Consider the following 22,277-nt stretch of genomic DNA (forward strand, 5'->3'; position numbering starts at 1 on the left):
GCCTTTGTTTTCAGTTCCAACACATCTGTACATGTTCGAGCTTGCAATATACAACAGCATGTTGTATGTGACCTGCATGGTAAAAGGAACATGAGGTTTTCATTTAAGCTGCAATTTTTAATGCATTTTAATTTGCACAACTGAAATTATTTAGAATAGAAAAAAACCCACATCTTGAAAATTTGACTGTGAGAAAGATAGACATTGTTCTTTATCTGGTGGCATATTGGATTATGCAATGGTATTTTTGTGAGAATTAAGTATGTTCATCTAATACAGTGTCAACTATTAAGCAACCGAATGCACAATACTTCACCTTGTAAAATTGCCAAAAAAAATTGCCAAAAATTGCCAACATTTTGGCACAACATACTGTGTATCACTCCCTTTTGAAGCACTTTGGTTTAGGCTCAGCCCCATCCAGTTTTACTTCAAAAATTCTTTTTCATCTTTTTTTTAATTAACTTTATAATTATTGTAGTAAATCTCAAGTTGTGTAAACTACTCCCATATCTTGTCCTGAGTTTCTTGGAGAGAATGAAAGCAACATCAAGGAGAAAAGAGATCAGCACTCCACTTTAGTTTTAACTTGTATCTCAGTAAGAGAGAAAATAATATAAAAGAATCACTCCCATCTAGGGTTGCCAAGCCTTCAAGATTGGCCTGGACTCTCCCAGAATCAGCATCAATCTGCTAGTGACTATTAAAAGCAATCCAGGAGATTTTAATAGGCTATTTTAAGAAAATGACATTATTTCATATTAGAAAAAAAAATCCTGGAATAGCTTCAGTCAGACCTGGCAACCCTACTTCCAACTCTTCCTTCCCTTCCTTGCCTCTTTCATACTCCAGCTATGAAACTGACTGAGCATTTTGGAATTTTCTTCACAGAAAGAGCCATGTGCAATTGTTCTGAAAAAGCATGCCAAGTTTGTTCATGGCTGGTTTGGTGTCTAATTTGTATCAAATGCCAGTTTTTCTTACATGAAGATCTCTAAAGGTCTTCTGCTGCTATGGACTCTTTTTGACATTTTAACTTGAATATTTTGGGGACACTTAAAAGATAGTGTCGCTTGTCCTGTGCGTTAACAAAAAATAATGAAAATAACAAATTTGATATGATCAGACAACAACAAATGGCACAGAATACTAGGCACAATATGCTAGACTTGGAGACAAGTCCTGGTGACCATACTCAGGAAATTAGGTTAGCCACTTTTGTGGTACCAATTTTCTTTTAGTTAATGGGCACTTCAAGTATAAACACATCTGCATTTTTGAAGATAATTATGTGAATTTCTATTATGTTCATAAGAGAGGGTGCTTTTGCAGGTGAGGCACCAGACTGAGACTCAGGAGATTTGGGCTCCAGCCACAGCTCAACCACAGAGTTCTTGTGTGATGTTAGGCAGGCCACTTAATCCTGTGCTTCAGTTCCCCATGTGTAAATGGGGATGATACTACTACTTTTCTCTCAACCTTTGTCTTGTCTACTTAAGCTGTCAGTTTTTCAGGGCAGGGATTGTCCCTTACAATGCGTTTGTACAGTGCCTACCATGGTACAGTTCACAATTGCAGGCTTTAGGCACTACTGTATTTAATTCAATTAATAAATACCACATGTTTACAAGTAAAGCTATTTCAACATATGAATCAATGGAACATGTTCGAGATTACTATATAATGCCATACTGAGAATCACATAACACCTTAAAACTGAAGCTTTGGTTTGCAATAAATAAATAAATATAGGAAGACTGCAGTCAATGGCTTATTGTGTAAGTGTTACCTAATTTCATCCTGACAAGTTTATACAAAATTTGATGTGCTCTAATAAGCTTCAGTGGCAAAGTGCAGAGTATTTTTTTAATAAGTACTTCAATTAGAAAATGAAAAAAAGGGCACTTCAGTTTTATTCCAGATAGTGAACTGATTTAGAGATGTAACATATTGACAGTGGAAAACAGTTAAAAAAAAAAACTATGTTGGAAATATTTAAAGTGGCTTTGAAAAAAATTCAACCTAAGAGCACACATTTGTAGAAATCTAAATTATGTACTGTAAGACTCTTGGCACAAGGAAATAATTCATGAAAGGTTAATCCATCTGTTGAATACAAGTTTTGGTCTGGTGCTGGCAGTTGCATTTTATGGTGATATTAATCACTGATAATGTCAAACTTAAACAAAACTCTTCAATCTAGATTATTAAAAATATTCTAAATACAAAATTAGACTGATTAGTCTATTAGACTATATCCATACAACATTTTAGTTCATCAGCTTCTCCAGTAATAAAATGTCCCAGTTAATAATGTAGAAAAACTAAAGACCCATTCCCAATCATATCATAAAATCCCACCTAAATCTTCCTTTAATCTCTGGCCCCTCCACATATGGACTTTGAGATCCTGGCAAAACGCTTGCAAAAAATGACAGACTTTGCAGCATGCCTGTAATGTTAACAGATGTGAGCTCTTTTGGATAAAGAGAGAAGTGTGTTCCAGAACCAAGGGATCCTTGCTGCCAACAGCTCTCTTGTTTGCATCTAGGAAGCTCCTGGTGCAGTTCCTCTGTTAATGTCAAATATGGCAGAATGGCATGGAGAAAGAGGTAGTCTCTCAAGTAAGCATTGAGGGCTTTAGAGGTCAAAACCAGCATCTTGGAACCCTGCCTAGAAACTTATCAGCAGCTAGTGCAGGTATTGGAACACTGATGTTATATGCTCCCTGTGAAACACCCTGCTTAGCAAGCAGGTGGCCATATTCTGCACTTGATTCAATTTTCAAATGCACTCTGTGTGCAACGCCACATAGCCTTGTGTAGAGTGCATCACAGCAGCCCAGTCTCAAGGTGACAAAGGCATATTAGTGACAATTGTAGCACTCGAAAGAAAAGGCTGCACTCTTTTTAGCCAGATATAAATGGAAAATGCCTTTTGACTACCAGTACTATGTGATCTGCCAGTCAGCCCCAGTTATAATAAAATTCCAAGATTGCCAATCTGCTAACATGGTGGGTGCTTTTTCGGAATTTCAGCCAAATCTTGTGGCTGCTGCTTCTATCTCACCTGTATTATTTCAGTTTTTTCTGAATTAATCTTCAGCCAGCCCACCCTTTTTCAGTCTCTATTTTTTATAAAGACATTCGGTTATTTGTTCCTCCTACCAGCTATTTGTGATATAATGGAAATGTATATCTGAATACCAGAAACATGTTAAGTACTCTTCAGTCCGTACTTCCTTGTTAACTCTTCTAAGAAGTTGAGCAGGTAGAGTGACAAAATTGAAACTCTCCCCTGGTTTTCCTTTGCCATAGCTAACTTAAAAAATCTTATCATCCCCTTCTAGGTTTTTCACAATTCTACTTCACCCTGCTTGTCTGCTGTCTTCACTCTTATCTCGTCAACCCACTCCTAACCCCTTTGCTCCATTGGCAATACCATTTGTCCATTTCTACTACAAACTTCTATGCAGTTCTGTCTTCATGCCTTTGCAGACCTTATCAATAGGGACACTACTTCCTCCTCCTAGTAAAGTCTTCACAATACCCTCTCCTGCAGAGATGCTTTAACAAAATCAGCCATCCAATAATGGCAAAGTTGTAAGGCAATCAGGGTCAGCTGATTGGGTTTTTTTTAATTGTCAAACGGCATGGAACCATCAAAAATCCCCAAGTTGTGCAGTAGCTACCTGTGTAAGCATGTGAACTTATTTTTCTCACTCCTTCCCCACTCCTCCTTTCTTTGGTTGTTATGCTTACAAACTCTTGCTACTTTTGTTTCAGATTAGATTGTAAACTCTTCTGGACAGAAATTGTGTTTGTAGAATACCTAGTCCAATGGAGCCCTGATCATGAATGGGGCTTTTGGGTGCTATAAAAGTGTAAACGAGAGATATTACTATTTAAATTCACTGAGCCAAATTCTGCAGTGTTGTGTGCTAACTCCCAGTAGTAATTGCATAAATGTAACATGAGAGCAGAATCTGGGCCTTGTGTGTGTATATATACTGTGTTGACACCAACTTTTAGCTTAACTAAAAAAGAGAAAAACTGTTTTTGTTTGTTTGTTTATTTGTTTTTTAGTTTTTAAATTGTGTGTTGCTTTATCTTCCATCTGTTACTGAAATCTGCTGCTTTCAAGATTAGAAAAAGACCCGTAAACTTTTAATGAGGGAAGAGAGATACAATTCTTTTAATTCCTAGTTTATAAGGAGGAAGCAGTAGAAACCAAGATCCTTGTGTCTCAATGCCTTGACTTTTTCTTCTGTTTCCCACCTACCAAACAGTGTTTAATAAAACCTTAATGAGCTCCCACATCTTACCATTGAAGTGTCTTCCTATTTTTAGTATTGTCTAGAGATTCATTAAACTTCTTAGAATCATGAAACTATGTGAATCTATTTTATTTTCCTTCCAAACTGACTAGTTATTTTAGCCAAGCTATATGCCTTGCATTATGAACTAATCAGAAGTTAGTCCTGACTTTTATTGTTTTAACTAAGACTCAGATCTACATAATCTATTTATTGAAATGCTTTAAAAAACAAAACAAAAAAACCAAAACAAAATAAAAAACCCCTACAGTATACTAGCAAAAACCAAAAAAAAAAAAACCAAATCAAACATAAATTGCCATTTCAGAGCTTCATAAATCTGAATCAATTAGTAAAAGTATAAATAGTGATCTGATGTCCACAAAGCTTTATGATCTTTTAGTTTCACTGCTAAGGAGCTATTGTCACATGACATTCAAGCCACAGTCTCTTTGTCCAGTCCCAGTTTCTGGGAGCAACAGCAAATACAGCTCCCTTTGGATTTAAAATCTTGCTAAATAATTCAGTAATACATATTACAGTCTCTGATTAAATTTTTCACAGAGTAGTGAGATTCTTTCCAGCTAGGTCATCACTCAGTTCAGTTAACACTTACAGTCTCTTTCAACCTCAGCCGGAATACCACAGGGTCCATCTATCATTATCACTTTGTCTTTTAATTTTTCTGTCAGCCTTTGTCAAACTTGAAACAAAAGCTTTTTATATATTTTTTGGCATTGCAGCCATTGTTATTTGAAATTGCACCCAGTTATTTTACAGCAGTGCCAACTCTTATTTAATGGGAACTTAAGAGCAGAATGCGTTTGGGCTAGATTTGAGTGGGTGTAAATTGATATAGCTCCATTAGCTTAAAGGATGAATGACTTGTGCCTTCTGGGGCACTGCTGTACTTGGTGCAGGAAAGAGGGGAGAGCATCAAGGAACTGGTATGGGCTTCCTGATCCTCAGGACCGTGCTAGCCATGAGGATGCTAAGAACTGCTCCTGCACATCTCTACATTCTGCAACTGGTATTGGGTCCTTAGTGGACAATCTTTAAACCAATGGGGGGCTGATTTGATGGACTGCAGCTGCCCCACCCTTCTCTCCACCTGGTTATGGCACAAATGCACCAATAAGGAGTTCCCCTCTGACAGTGGAATTCTCTGCTAAGCATTTGCACTCCTGTTATGGCACTCTGTGCCATCGGAGAGATACAAAGAAGTTCCCTTTGTTTAAAATTTTGCCCACTATGTTTATTTTTGGGCATTATGAAGTATGGGCACAACTAGAATTAGCCGTAGTGTCTGATACATAACACATTTGTTTTTCATAAAACTGTATTATCACAGTGCTTTTGAATGGTGTCTTTAAATAGGCTGAATTCCAGTCGTAGCATGGATATCATCATGGGTAATAAAGGAGATATTACGGTCTGTACATTGTTTCAATTAATATTAACCTAATTACCTGTCAACAAGTAATCATCTATCTTAGTAGCTAGAGTTGAAATTAATGCTAACTATGAATAATCTTATTTGATTACTTGCCTTTTCTGTAAAGTTTAAAGACCTCTGTTCTTAGATATATGTAACTAAAATCTTTTATTAGGGTATCTGTATTTTTATTTTAGTAATTTATTTAGTGTCTTGTATCATCTATAACAGTTTTTAGGAACTGAAACGAAGTCTCAGAAAAGAATACAGCATTTTATCTGAATATGGCCCCATTTTATGGTTTATGCATATTTTAAACCTCTAGTAGGAAGAAAAACAGCACTTTTGAATTAAAAGCTGGAGTTTTTTAATCTCCTTTGTTGCACTGTATCTGTGAAAAAGGCAGTTAAAGTAGGAAAGTTGCTACACCATTAAAGCTGAATGTATATATATTTTAGAAAAAAAGTGGCTATATCCATCTACATTAGTCAAGCAAATATAAGAGAACCAAATGTCTATGTGTCATAAATTCAACAAATGAACAGATCGAATATTTTTCAAAGTGCATGTGGGGAGGAAAAAAGAAGGTTGTGAACAAAGAGAATTACTGGATTTTTATGTATGAAGTTTATATTTAATGTCCAATAGTACAGAGCAGAAGGAATGGTCTTGTAGCTAATGCTTTTAATTAGGTCTTAAAAGTTCTGGGTTCAACTCCAATTTTTGCCACTGAGCTTGTGGAACTCTAGAAAAATCCTTTACTATCTGCCTCAGTTCCACATCTACAAAATGGGAATAATATTTCCTGCTTTAGAAGGATGAATACTTTAATATGTCTGAGGCAATGAGATGTTATATAAATGGGACATAGACACTTGAATACAAAAGTTGCAGAAATCTTCAAGCTGTTCTGATCATAATGGTCCTGAGTATTTAGAGGCATGAGATTAATACAAATTTGATATATCACCAGTTGAACAAGAACAAAGCTTTAAAAATACACCAATAGTGATTTCTGTGCCCTAAACAGCAGCTTCTAGTGTACTTTGTTGAATATTAGAATATGTTGCTATCTGGCTGATTTGCAGGAAACATCCTTCTAGGTTTCAAGACCCACTATATATCACCCATATCTCACTCCATGTCAGCAAACAATGAAAGCATAGAGTGTGCTGCAAATGGTTTTCTCCTTGTAGGGCTATCAAAAATGTTTTGCTTGCTGTTATGCAAAATCACTTTTGAGGAGATGACCAGTAAATTGTTCAAAAGTACCAAAAATGATTTAGGAGCCTGCCTGATTTATGAGGAAAGATTTAAAAAAAAACTGAGCATGTTCACATGCATCCGACTAAGTGGGTATTCACCCACAAAAGCACATGCTCCAAAACGTCTGTTAGTCTATAAGGTGCCACAGGATTCTTTGTTGCTTTGGCTAACAACTGTAGATGTTGGGTGATAATTTTCAAAAGCACATGAGTGACTTAGGAGCCAAAGTCCCATATTTATGAGATTTAGCCACTTGGGACCCTAATTCCCATTGATTGTTTCTGAGATGGATTCACAGAAATGTTGAGCTGGAAGTGACCTCTAGAAGTTATCAGGTTCAACCTCTGCAATGTGGGAGAACCAAGCAAACCTAGAACCGTGAATGGTATTTTTTCAACCCATTCTTAAAAACCTCCAATGATGGGGATTCCACAACCTCCTTTGGAAGCCTATTCCAGAAGTTAACTACCCTTATACTTAATGTTAATATAACCCCTCCATGCTGCAAATTAAGCCCACTACTTCTTGTCCTAATCTCAGTGGCCATGGAGAATAATTGAACACAGTCCTATTTGTAACAGCCCTTAACATTTTTGAAAACTGTTATCAGCCCCCACTCCACCCCCACACACACATCTTCAGCCTCCTTTTCTCAAAACTAGTAGTTAACTTCTGGAATAGGCTTCCAAAGGAGGTTGTGGAATCCCCATCATTGGAGGTTTTTAAGAATGGGTTGAAAAAATACCATTCACGGTTCTAGGTTTGCTTGGTTCTCCCACATTGCAGAGGTTGAACCTGATAACTTCTAGAGGTCACTTCCAGCTCAACATTTCTGTGAATCCATCTCAGAAACAATCAATGGGAATTAGGGTTCCAAGTGGCTAAATCTCATAAATATGGGACTTTGGCTCCTAAGTCACTCATGTGCTTTTGAAAATTATCACCCAACATCTACAGTTGTTAGCCAAAGTGTGATTTAAGGATGAAATGCAGTCCACAGAGTTCTAAAATGTGTGGTTTGTAGTTGCTGTAAGGATAGATATGTAGTTACTAATATGAGTGAGTGTGCCAAATGAGATGTTACTATAGGAGAGACTCTACTGAACATAACCAATGTGAGCGAGATGTTTCCAGGACCCTGAGCAGACTCAGACTTAACTCGGAGTGCAGATGGATCTTCTCTCCAGCCAAGCTGACTCCTGCTTGCTAACTCAGCATGACAGTTGCCCTCTTCTGGTAACTTTAGGATATGAACAAAGTTGCTGAACCACACACATTTTACAATAAATTTATATTCTTTCTATTAAAAAAGTAACATGAACATGTCAGTATTATGTGTACATTTATTTTTATTTTAACACAGCACAAATTATATGTAAATTAGTTTAATCCTTGAGGTGGAGGCCAAGCTGTCCATTGGGCATTTGGTATCATGCCTTGATCTGGATGCTAATTTCTGGACAGTTTCATTTTTCTCTGAGATCAGAAAAGATTATTCGTGTCCAGCCAATATTAGTATCATCTGCTAGTGCCTGTTAACAAGTCTCTCTCACCCTGTAAAGGTATGAGAGGTGAGGGATGTAATTTTAGATCTGAAACCTTGTGAGGAAAACTTCCAAACCATAAAAAGAATCAGCAAATAAATCAGGGGTCAGCAGCCTTTCTGAAGTGCTGTGCTGAGTCTTCATTTATTCACTCTAAGGTTTTGCGTGCCAGTACATTTTAACGTTTTTAGATGGTCTCTTTCTAGAAGTCTGTAATATGTAACTAAACTATTGTTGTATGTAAGGTAAATAAGGTTTTAAAAATGTTTAAGAAGCTTTATTTAAAATTAAATTAAAATGCAGAGCCCCCAGGACCGGTGGCCAGGACCTGGGCAGTGTGAGTGCCATTGTAAATCAGCTCGTGTGCTGCCTTCAGCACATGTGCCATAGGTTGCCTACCCCTGAAATAAATCCGAAATCCACTGGCAACCCATTCAAGTCAGTATGTGACAAACTCAGTAGAATGATTAAAAAGACTGTTATTAAGCATAAATGCAAATGACAGAAGTAGGACGTTTACAATGGTTCAATTGCACATTTAAGGAAGTCACCTAAAACAAATGTAAAGCTTGTTCACTATGTTTGGTGTATAAAACTGATATATAGCTGCCTTGTTTAAAAAATGTATCAGGTTTTGCATTAAATATTAGGTACAATTTTTTTTTCTTCTAAATAGTGCAAATTTTATCAGATATCCAACTAGGAAGGTGTTTCACATTATGGGAAATAATTGTATACATCAGTGCCTATAATATATTTTTTATAAAATGTTAATTAATTTCTAATGCTAGTTAAAGTCAGTTCTATTTAATTATAATGGCAGTCACACTACAGGCAATATTACAGTTTGTCCTAGTGATTAATGTGTCCTCATTCGTTATATAAAAAGCTTATTTTCTTAATTTTGCTGGCCTAGGAATATTTCCTACTGAAGAACAGGTGTAAACATCAGTGTACTAAAGATGAAAGAGTGATCTCATGTAGCTCTCTGATATTTTCCAAAGTGGAAAATTCTGCAGGTATAGAGTATAGGACAAACAACAATGTTATTTATCTAAAGCAAAATAACTGAGGGAATGACAGGAAACTGAGGGAAACTTTTTTTAATATGGCAAAATAATCTGTCATCCAGCCTGAAAATAATGCAAATATGTGAAATCAAAAGCCAAGAGAAGTAATTAGTTCGTGCTGAACTCAAGGACCCATTCCTGAACTGTCTCCCTCAGGGCCCAATCCTGGGAAGTGCTGAGCATCTTTGACTACCACCAAATTCACTGGGAGCTGATGGTGCTCAAGGAGATGCATGATTGGGCCCTTAGTAAATTACATCTTTCTGTAGCAAGGCAAGACTGAAGTTATGGGCCAGATTGTGATCCTGAGGCATGTGGGTAGCACCTTGCTTACTTACTCCCTGCTCAAGCCAATGGGGCTATGTATGGAGTAAGAATGGTATTCACCATAAGGAGTTCATAATCTGGCCCTTTGCCTTTAAAACTGAGGTCTGGGAAATCTGTGCAGATGCTTTTATTTTCCTTAATGAAGTGTTTTCCTCTATTTCCTTTTATCTTTTCTTATTTACAGTCGCTTCCTAGGCAAAAGGAACATTGATCTTTATTGCTCTTGGCAGTGCAGATCTCAGTATTGTGTTTCTGTATGTATGATTTAAATCTGTATGTATGATTTAAATATATTTAAATCACATTTTACTATAAGGAATTTTGATTGTGATCTGACCAAAAGCAATGCATTTAGCTTAGCAGATCTGCATTTACTCAACTCAGAGTATGACCAAGAGATAGAGAGGATTTTGTAGGATGCCGTTGATGAAGACTTGCGCCTTTTCCTACTTCTACATACACCTGTAGTTATAAAATTACCATGAATCTTTCTGGATGTTGGGTTTCAAATGAAATTTCTTAGTGGTTAATAAAATACTGCTATATGTTAAGTATCCCATGTTCAGGATGATTGTAAAACTATTTTGCCTGTTAGTAAGGGTAAGGAGTTTGAAATGTACTCTGCTCTGGATCTCAGCAGACAACTGGGTCTTAAACAAATTTGTGGGAAGAAGACAAGCAAACTGAAAAAAGCAGCTTTTATAGTTAGTTGCAATTTCCCCTTTTTCCTTCCATTGAGTCTGTCTGAAAATAGGTGTTTTAACATACTGCCATTTCTCGTTAACATATGTGTGTTTATTTAGCATGATGGTGTTGTTTTTTTCATCTCCCACTCTGACACAGCATGTTTCATCTATATTTGGTTTCTACTGTATGAGACCTTTAAAATGGCTCAGTGAAGAAATGGATTCTTGTCACTTAAACATTCACTCTCCAGATCTGTGGAAACTTGATTGTTTTAACAGTGTTTTAAATTCTTTCCCCTTGATGTTTGAATATAAAACTAGAGAGTGATATGTCAAGAATTTAAAGGTACCCTACTGTACCTGTAATAATCTGTGTTAAGCATGTTTTAATTTATACATGTTACTACATATTTGTATTTACAAATTGAACCATTATTATGCTTCTCCTTTGTTTGCATGATATGATTTTATTTTATATTTTTTTTCCACTCACCAGATGTTTCCAACACTTTGCTTCCCATCATTGTCATCCCCTCACTTACCACTGCAACAGTCACAACCACTGTAGCCTTAACAACCAGCACAGCCACATCGGCAACAGCCATCAACACCAGAGGTACAGTATTCTTCTTTGTTATGGCCTGAAAAACCCATTTTAAATAGGAAATTACAGGGAATTTTAAAGGGGATAGAAAATGCTCAGGAGGGAATTTAAACATTTTGCCTAAATATGTGTTTATATAAGGTAATAAATACATATGACAATAGTTAAGAAGGTTTAATAAAACATTCTTACTACTCCAGCAATGAGTGTGTAAACTTTTATAGGGTGACTTAATTATTTATTTACGTTTGCACTTCATTTTTTAAGGTTCACAACTTTAACTCTTCTGTAAAATGCAAATATGATATTTTAAAATAAGCATTACTTTTTAACTGGTTATTATTAGTAGCATTCATAGTGTTAGTTTTTTTTATTAATTATGAATTACTAGTAATTAATGATTTTGCTTCCTGGTGCTAATGTGGAATACAAGATACATATCTTGCATTTGGAATTTCTATAGACTTAATCCTTCTTGTAATACAATGGAGATCTTTCTCATGCTTGTTAGTCTTAAGTTTTAAGAAGCTTTCAATTTAAGGAATGTCTTTATCTTACCTGAGCTACAGTATAGCAAATGAATTTTCTTTTTCCTAGATCTCTCTTTTAAGATGATGTTTCTGGTAGTGTCCTGCCCAGCCTTGGGACAGAATCTAGATTCAGTTCCTAGGCTTAGTCTCTTATTCACATACTGGGAGTGTTGCAAAGAGTGCTTGGCGTTAGAGGATTGTGTGCCTTGCTTCATAAACTAACATCTCCCCTCTCTGATTAAGAAGCAGTTTTCATGTATTCATAAAAATAAAAAAGGTAGTGTAATCTCTGAGTTAGGCTTGAAGTAAAAAGTGGGAGGAGGATCTTCCGTCATCCATTGAAGGCACCAATGAATTAAAGAGAGAGAGAGAAAAACATTTAAATACTCTCAACACTTATTTCTCTAATGAGGCGTAAATATCTTGGGAAAGCTAGGACTAGGTATGTTCTGAAAACCTTTCTCTTTAGAAGAATTTTCATGATAAACACATTAAAACTGTGTTTACATTTATGACCTAGCAGCTGAAGCACTGGATTGGGAAACAGGAAACCTGGATTTTATTCCTAGCTCTGCCATTGACCTGCTGGGTGATCTTGGGCACGTCACTTTCCCCTCCCTTTACCTCAGTTTCCCCATTTGTAAAATGGAGATAATGACTCTGCCTTTGTAAAGCTCCTGGAAACCTATGGATGAAAAAGTGCTATATAAGAACACCATCATGCTAAATAAACACACACATGTTAACGCATTTGGAATGGTAGGATTTTTCCTGAACCTGTCTAAAACCAGTGTAAAAAGATTAGGCAATCCTGGCAATGATATCCACAGTTGTTTCACTAATAGTGCATTAATATTTTAGTACTGTGACCTCTGCATGAAATTAAACTGACCTACAATCTCAAAATACATATTTTTATTGGATTAATCCTCATACAATGTCCACAGTGTGAAAATGTGTGACCTTCTTAATGATAAGAGCGGAAAACATTATAGAAATATCTACCAACTGTAAGGAAGGAAGGGAGATGTAAATAGCAGCTAGGCACCAAATGACCACTTTAGGGCTATAATGATTTGTCTTTCTTAAATTAAAATGCTGGCTATTAGAAAAGGAGAAAGTTTCCTATAAAAGGATGATTCTACCCTGTGGAGTTTCATTAGGACTATGAATTTATACAGGAAAGTATTTGGGGGCACTGATTGAATTCTCACATTGTTGAGGACCAGAGATGTGGATGAAAGACTTGTCTAGGTTTTTCAGGCTGGAGTGGGGTGTTCTGAAACAGACTTTTTTTTTGGTTGCTATATGTTGCTGGATACGCTAAACTGCTGATGTCAAAACTATCTTTCTGCATCATGCAGTGTTGCTTCTTTGCATAAGATCTCACTCCCTCGCTTCTTAAGTGCTAATTTTGATCGTTTGGATGTTCTGCATTATGGAATGAATGCTGGTAAAGAAGTGTTTCGCTTGTAAATTTCAGTCCTCCTGTATATTAGAATATGTTTAATCTGACGTTGGAATGAGCATTAGAATAGGTTCAGACAAGCAGCCAAAAGTCCAAATGCTTGACTGAACCCGATCCAAATTTTCTGATCCTATTCAGGTGATTTCCAGTATTGCTTGTTTCAGGCCATGAAGGAAATACCACAGGAACAAACCTTTCTGAGGCATTACTGTTTATTATCCCAGCAGGAATTAGGACGTGAAGGGGCTCATAAAATTGAGAAGTTATTCAAATAGTTTCAAACCTACAACATTGTTAGTTTTGGCTCCTGTTTGAGTGTGGGTGAAGGTTCTATTGGTTCTTATTTTATATCAGCTTGTTCATCCATCCCTTAATCTAAATTAGTGGAAGTTTGCTCCAGATTTTATATCTGTTGATAAAGTGTGTTTGAATTGGTTTCTAATGGTGTCTTAACAATCTCCTTTGTGTTTTGTCTGGTGTTTTTCTGATATTTTACTAACATTATAACTCTATATTTATGCTTCAAGATGCATGTATGATCCCTCAATTTGTTTTATTATTACTTGCAGTAAATAATACCTTTCAGGAGGTGTTTTAAAATGTCACCCGTTAGGTTATATCGTTCCTATGAGATGCCTTTTGAAGAGTTATAACATGGGTGTAGTTTGGATGCGCCAGGAAGGCATTGCCCTCACCCCACAAACTGCAAACCTCGGGCAGGCGCAGAATTCCTTCCTTCCCATCCCTGTGCGAGCCCTGTTGGCCTGACAGGAGCTGCCTTCCCAAATCTAGAAGTAAAACTATGCCTACGGTTATAACATAGGACATGTAGCTCCTATGCTTAAGAGTGTGCCTGAAACATCAAATCATTTTATGTTACAGTAATTCCATATCTCACTGTGCCTATGATATATTTTACTTATTCCACAAGTGAAGTAAAACTGACAGTTGATTCTAAAGTTTTGTGAGCCAGGTGTTGTCTTTGTTTGCCTAAAGGTCAGCAAGCAATATGGAGACGTTCCTGTGTCTCCTTCAATAACTAACATATTTTACAAAAGGCCTCCATAGTCAAACTTTTCACTCGCTCACATGCACACTCACATTCATATTTGAACTTATGCTGAATCCTGTAAATATTAAACTTGGAAAATCTGAGTGCAATTAGATGCTGGGAAAGAGAAGACTCCTTTATAAATTTGTCTGGCAGGTCTTAAGCCTTAACCACCACGTTGAGGAAAACATAACAAAATGAGACCAAAATGTGCAGAAGAAAGAAATTTAGAAAACGGAAAAAAAGACAAGTACATTGTATATGAAGAGTTTCCATTTTACCAGGTTTTATGTCCCTTTTCCCTGCCAGAACAGCACAAAGGGACCTTAAACTTGCCCCAAGTGGACAGCTGAGGAATCCCCTGAGGCTCTGAGCTAGCATGCCTGGCTCTTGGCACACTCACAGCCTTCCAAAATGGAAGCCCCTTCTCCCTCCCAGACGTTATTTCACTAGTCTTTTTTCCCTCCACTGTTCTTTCTGTGGTTAAATCCCTTTCCTGACTGGCAGGAAAAGAGACAGATCCTGTATGCCTAGATAGCCGTGGCTTAAACTGTTAAAGAACTATAAAAATACAATACAGGTATGAGTATAATAATTTGTGAACAGTCAGATAGCAAAAGAAAACAAATTCATTATTTAATATATTCAGTTATATTGCTCATATGTGGGTGATTCAGTCTCGACTGACTCACTTGTGAAATGATTGTGCCAAAATGTTCAAAGCTATATATAGCAATGCCTCAAAACATCTCCAAAAGTCATTGCACATTATAAAGGATACAGTGCTGCTTCCAGGCAGCTGCACTGGGAACTTCAAGAGTTTGTGTAATTCTCAGAATGCTTAAAAAGTCAAAATTTTAAAAATGTCACTGCTCATCCATGCCCACTTCACTTCTTTTTTTTTTATTAAGGCTCTGGTAAAAAGAGGTATAAATGACATCTGTGGAACTAAATATAAAAATGGGATGACATTAAATTAAGGGAGGTACTGAGTGTTTGATCATTATGGTTTAGTTTAAATTAAATATGACTATTTTTATTTAATCACACAGAATTTCAACAGTCTGAACTGTTAGATTACTCACATTTTTTTCTCTCCCCTTTCCTTTTTATCTTGATGTCGGTATAGGAATAAAAAATTGACTAGAGCATCTGTTTTATTAAAGCAAGTTAAACTGTAAGAATTACCTGGGCAGTGCTTCCATTCCCCAGCTCCTTTGATATCAAAAGAATATTCAGCATTATCTGTTCTTTGCTTGTGCCTTCACTTTTCTTCCACGTGATCTCATTAAAGTACCTCAGTACTTTGAGATATTGACAGAGATAAACCGCAAAGCAACAGAGAAGTCATAGAATATGCAGGACCAAAGGGGGCCAGCACTGTTAAACAGTGTCTGAGATAAGGAAAGAGTTATATCTCAAAGATAGCTACTGTATGTTTACTTACATTCACCACTAATAATAAATAGAGCTATCAGTGTGTAATCTTAAAAGCACTTTTGTCTGACAGCATTTTAAACTAGTTGTTTTATAGACTACTTTATAACTATGTGGCTGTAACTTAACAACAAATTCGTGTCTGCTTTCACTCAAACCGGATAAGGAAATTACAACTCTTTTCCTCTCTCCCTTCCCCAGTTTTAATCGTTCCCACTGGTTTACCAATCTCAGGATTTTCCTACAGACCTAAACATGTGCAGCCTAAGTCCAGAATATGGACTACTCTGTAAGCTATGATTTTTTTTTCTCCAGAGACCCTGTCAAATGCATTAGCATCTACGCTATGAGAATTGATTCCCACCCTGTAATGACTTGATGATTATTTTATGCTTTTTTCTTTCCCAATCTCCTTTGCTCTGTTTCAAGAATGTACTGAATCTCCAAGTTGCATCCAGACTTCTGAGACTTCTTAAAGCTGGAGGTCTCAGCATATCCCTGGAAACAGAAAGAAACAGAGAGCAAGACATCTGAACTTAAAGAACAAGGTTAACCCTGACTCCCAGGCCAAGCTACAGAACATCTTCCCTAGTTCTTAACGTAATACTAGCATGGAGGCTCGGTCCAGAAAAAGTCCAAATGGACTTTTATGGAATGTTGGGGAATTTAGGACTGTTTAAAAAAAAATCTAATCCACCTACACAGCAGCTTCAGGAGGCACCAGCTGTTTATACAGAGGTTCCAAAATAGTTTTGTCTTCACTTAAGCTAAGAAATAGGAATATTACCAGCTCTGCCTCTTTCTCAGCATGCTGCATGTTTTTCCTGATTGCACAAAAGCTCCAAGATGCTACAGCCCTACACTTAGGAGAATTTCTGATTTGAGGGTTCTGTGTGTTGAGAGAAACTCTTACATTTTCCACAAAGAATATGGGATTCTCTGAAAATCACTCACAAAGAATTCATCTCAATGGTTGTAAAAGGATAAAATGTTTCCTTCCTTCTGCTCAGATTCCATGTACAACAGGCCAAAAAGCATGGTATATGTTTACACCTACACAGGCCTTCTAAGATATATATAAAAAGAGCTTGATGCCTTCAGTGTCTTATAACCTTTAATATTGAAGTTATCAATCTCTGTATAAAGCCAGCCATCAACAAGCCTAAATGGGAAAGGATATCATCATAATGACCATTTTATCTAGTCTCTAGAGTGCTGACATAGGTCATAATAGTTCCTACATTTTATTCATGTCTAGAGATTTCCGATAGTGAAGAATAAATGGAATATATAAGAAACAAGACAGAAAAATGTCCTTTTTACCTGTTAATTTTTGTGTGTGAAGGGTATGCCTACACTGCAATGAAACACCTGCAGGTGGCCCGTGGCAGTTTATGCAGGCTCAACGGGCTCGGGCTCTCTGACTATCAAACTGAAGTATAAATGCCCAGGTTCAGGCTGCAATTTGATAGCCCCACAGCCCATATCAGCTGACACAGGCCAGTTGTAGATGTTTTGTTGCAACATAGACATACCCTAAATGATTGTCTACAGATTCTTCCCCACTCTTCATTGCCAAAAAATGATTAATTTCATATTTACATCATACTTAGATGGCAAACTATTTTTGTGATTTCCTGTACTTTGAATACTACACTTTCTAAAAGGTAGGTGTGGGATGACAGAAATTTACTTGGGTTTTCAGTGTTATCTTCAGAGACTTATTTTTAACTTCAGGCTCCCATGCAGGTTTGGAGATAACTAAGTGCCTCACCTCCAATAAAAGAGCAGTTAGTGATACCATTTTTCATGCTGAATAATCCCTTACTACATTATTATAGCCCAACTGATTTCAGTGGGACGGCTCATGGCTTAATGTGCTATTCATAAATTTTAATCTTTGAATCTATTAAATCCAGGAAGGGACCATTAGATTATCTAATCTAACCTCCTTTATAACAGAGGGCATAGAATTTCACCCAGTTACTCCTGTAATGAAGCCCAATAACTTGTGTTTGACTAAAGTATGCTGCCCAAAAAGAAGCTGCAATCTTAATTTGAAGACTTCCCTTGGTAGTTTGTTCCAATGGCTAATAATCCTCACTATTTAAAAATGTGTTCCTTACTTCTAATTTGAATTTGTCTAGCTTTAATTCCCAGCCATTGGTTCTTATGATTTTCTCCACTAGATTAAAGACCCCATTAGTAGCTGGTATTTTCTCCACAAATTCAGTGTAAATAAAAGCATCAGAATCTGCCCTAGAATTATCAATTGTATTTCACTTGAGTGGGCTGAATCCACAAGTGTCTGACTCTTACTAAGATCTTGCTATGGTTTTGGTATGCATTTTTGGTGGAGGGGGAGGGAGAGGTTATTTATCCTTATATGAAAATACAGTATCAAGAGTGCAGGCTTTTTAAAGGAAATACAGCAAGCTTCTATTTAACAGTCAGGGAAGATATGCCAGTAGTGTCTGTTGAGCTTGATGCTTTGTTGCTGTGCTTAATTTAAATGAGATCCAAAGGTGTGTGTATATATATACATTTCTATTTTTTTTCTTTTGGGGAGATTTTTGTGGACTTTAATAGTTCCCTGTAAAAACTAGATGATTTTTTCTAAATGTACTGTATATTGCAGAATTTTGACGTTTTCTCTACTGTTCAAAAAAGACAAAGTTTATAATTTAGTGTCACTATAATTAAAAACATGTGACAAATAAGCTAACTGTATGTTTACATTATGATGTGAAGTGTTAATATCCAAAACAGGGTCTGAAAATGAGGAAAGGAACAGTAGGAGAGAAAAAATGCTTTATACATTTCAAATTTATTAGCAACACCTTTAATAAGAAATGTATGTCTGTCTCACTAACCACAAAACTAGAGTAATCAGCTGTGCCTTTGAAGTTAAAAAGATTACTGAATCTACTCTTGCCTTCTCTGATACTTGAAACACAGTTAAATACTTCCAGCATGAAGTTAATGAAACACTGAATTGATATTAATTATACTAATGTTTTGCAATAAAGATGACCTTGGGAAAACCTGAAGCTTACAGCACCCCCAATAACAATAAAATAATACCAAATCTGCAAAGCATGACCTTGGAGATGGATCTAAACTGACCTAGTAATGTTCACATTCATATAACATTAAAGTAATATACTTAGGCTGTCTTAATTTCAAAATATAACTGTGTATATATAGACCTATTGTATTTGATGATTTACCTGATTTTTAAATTATCACAAGATACACATCTATACTGATTATAATTTGGCTTCCTCCAGAAAATAAAACATCACTGTGCTATTCAAACAGATTAACACACAAGATGCTTGGGCTTCTAACAAAGTGGATTAAAAATGTATTTCCTTCTTAAATAAGAAACAGTTAGAAAAAGCAATGAGAATATTGCAACAGGTTCAATAGTTTAAAACACAAAAATTTTTTACAGCTAATGGTATGCTGCAATATGTCTGTCATATCAGGGTGGAGGGGAAACAGAGCCAACAATATTAAAGCGAAAAAAAGGCAATAAACTTAATCCCAGCGATTCATTGGTACAGGAATCTTAAACACATCCCTCAACACAGTGTAGGTGAAAGACATAGAAGCACGAGGGGAATCTGGTTTGAAGTGTACAATCTCCTAAATCGTTATATCTAATCTTGGCCCAGTTATTTTTTTCATTTTAAAAAAAATTACAAACTCATCTACTCTCAGGAATACAGGGTGGAAAAATCTTATTCAATAACACTTGACTCACTGCCTGAAAATAAAAGACTGAATGGAAAAGTATAAATGGAAGAGAGTGAAAAAAATGAAATTCAGAACCGACACAAGGAAGTACTTTTCACTCAAAGAGAAATACAATTTTTCAATAGCCTATTGAGCCAAGTTTGGAATTGAAGGTACTGAGGTCATTAAAGAAGAAGCAAGATGCTATTCTGCAGGAACTGTGTTAACCAAGATGACTTGCAATGGGCTGAATGGCCTTTTCCTTTTCCCCAAATTTATGTTCTTTTTGAAAAACTTTGATTACAAGTCATCCTGCTGTGATTTAGATAGCATGAATTCAGAAAGAGTGAATCAAATCCCTTAAATCAAGGATGCTTAGGTTTCTTTCTAGGTCTGAATTCTTGCCAGTCTGTAATAGAAAACTACCAGTTGAGAAAAAATGTTTCAGGAGTGGCAATTTACCTTAATATGCAATTTCCCTTTCCAGCTGATAAAGGGTAAGAGATGAAGATTCTAGACAACAAAGGCCAGCATATAAATCACTATGGGAATATGTTATGGACAGGTGGAAATGACAGACAGACAAGATTTTAAGAAACCATTCTATTTATTTAAAGACAATAAATTTGATAATAGGTCTCCACAGGACAGATCAGGTGAAATATTATGTTCTGAACTGTCTAGAAATGAGGCAGCTCGTGTTCATGAAATTAAAACTCTCTCAGTCAGTCATCACTGATTTTTTTGAACCCCATGCATAGATACAATAGATAGAGAATCAGCTGTTTGTGACAATATTAACACTAATATAGGAAGTGAGCACTAGGAAAGGGTTAAAAATATAACATCTACAGGCTCTTCTATTGATGCAGTTTTCAGTACTGAACAAAGAAAGTTTTTAATATTTGGGGATGGAAAATGTTATTTAAATATTGTCCCTGTTGTTGGAATGCACGTGGTTATCATAGACGCAGCTTTAGATTCTTTAACATTAGCGTTATCCTCCATTTTGACCTTGCACAACCAATTCCACACAACTCAGGTAAAGTTTTATGGTGCTGTTGTGTGTCAAGACCTGCACCTAGGACCCTCCTGTAATTTTGAAATTGTTTGTGTCCTTTTCAGAGTGATAAGCAACTATAAGTTGTTTATGCTTTAAGACAACCCCTGAGTTTCCAAAGGCTGCTGAATTTTGGTGCCCTGTAGCCTAGTGTCATTCTTTGAAGCATCTGTTTCCAATATTTCCAGAGTTAGTAAAGCTAAGAAGAAATGAGTCTTTTATTACCATTAGGATGGCTCTCCTCCACCATGTGATATTGTGCCAAGTACTTTCTGAGAGCTTTTATTGGCTTCCAGTCCCTTTGGGACTCTCTTTTGTATAATAAGTCCCCTGTAGCATAGTGTGGCTATTGGGAATGCTGGCAACAAGGCCATAGGAAACCAATTTACTAATTGTCTTTGTGTGACTGTGACACTCACATCCTTACTTCCGGGCACATTAGGGCAATGCCCCCTTATTTTGACCAAATGCTTTCTATGCTAAATTCTCTGACTCCACTGTGAAAATCAGAGATTCTAGCCTTGACTTTGGACCCAGAATGAACTTCTCCAGATTTATTATGAAATAGTAGGATTTTTAGTAAGAGACAGTTGTATTCATGTGTAATTCTAGGCCATTCACTGAATTTGCAGCAACTTAAAGTATATTAGTAGCACCTTAACTCACAACAGAAGCTGTATAGTTTCCCTCATTACTATAATAAAATTGATTGGTTGTAACCCCAATCAACTGGGGTTGTACCTTCTGCTGTTGGTGTGCTATTCAGTTCTTCTTCAAATAGTGTCCCTATGGGTGCTCCAGTTCCCATTAGACCCATAGAAACATACATCTTCAAGAACTCCAGTTACTGCACAAGGTGGGAAACTTCTAGCATGTACAAATTAAGAATCTCTTGACGGTTCAGAGCAGGGAATCTTTCCTTCTGTTTGTGTGAACAGTGCCTTCCACTTGTGGGTGCAAGCAGAATAAATATTGAATAATAAAGACAACCTCTTAATTTGGGCCCTGATTCAGGAAAGCACTAACTAACGTGTTTAATTTTAAGCACATGTTTAAGTGCTGCCATGAATAGGGATAAGACAAATATTGCAATTCTGTGCAATATCATTGGGGCGCATGTTATAGTAAGTTTATGAGCAGTTTATGTATCACTGTGAGCCAGGGAATGAATGCAGCTCCAAGTGGGAGGGTTACCACAGCTCCTCCAGGAACCAAAAACAGTAAATGCCCCCAGAGACTTGGTTCACTCTGTGTTTTCAGACACCTACAGACAAAGATATGTCTTTGGGTATAAAAAGCTGAGCTTGAACTGACAGTAGGTCCTTCTTTTGATTCAGCAATAGACAGGCCCCTCTGCCCAAGGCAGGGTCCTAATCCTTGTTGAATGGTTGAAAGGACTTTGGCTTACCTCTGGTAAGCTTTTAGCATGTGTATAGGAACTTCTATTTTTTTTTAGATATTTTCTTTCCCCCTAAGAATAAATGTATTTTGCTTTGTGAAGGCTGGTTGGTACCTATTATGTACTGTAGTAGCCTCTGAAGAGGGTTAACCACAGGTTAGTCCTGGGGAAATCACAGTGAGATGCAGAGGGACTGCAAGCCTGAACCCCTGGTCTGCAGAGAGATGCAGGGCTCTGCCTGAAAGAGGTAATAGCTGGGAGCCTGAAAGCTTAAGTGGGTGTCCTGGAGGAAGACAGGGGATGGATCAGAGGCGCAGTTGACCCTGAAACAGTGACAAGGGATG

General features: G+C 36.7%; 1 protein-coding gene across 4 annotated transcripts in view; it reads left to right on the forward strand.

Moving 5' to 3' along the window:
* CADM2 (cell adhesion molecule 2) overlaps positions 1-22,277 on the forward strand; it is a 1,079,986-nt gene that overhangs the window by 1,015,954 nt on the left and 41,755 nt on the right. For 3 of the 4 annotated variants that reach the window (XM_030580418.1, XM_030580428.1, XM_030580449.1), the window contains one exon: positions 11,140-11,259. The exons of the other annotated variant lie outside the window; for it this stretch is intronic. In XM_030580418.1, coding sequence (XP_030436278.1) covers positions 11,140-11,259 — 120 coding nt within the window. The remainder of the gene's footprint in view (positions 1-11,139; positions 11,260-22,277) is intronic. 4 annotated transcript variants of the gene reach the window in all.

Source organism: Gopherus evgoodei, chromosome 1, assembly GCF_007399415.2.
Source record: "Gopherus evgoodei ecotype Sinaloan lineage chromosome 1, rGopEvg1_v1.p, whole genome shotgun sequence".
Classification (NCBI taxonomy): Eukaryota; Metazoa; Chordata; order Testudines; family Testudinidae; genus Gopherus; species Gopherus evgoodei.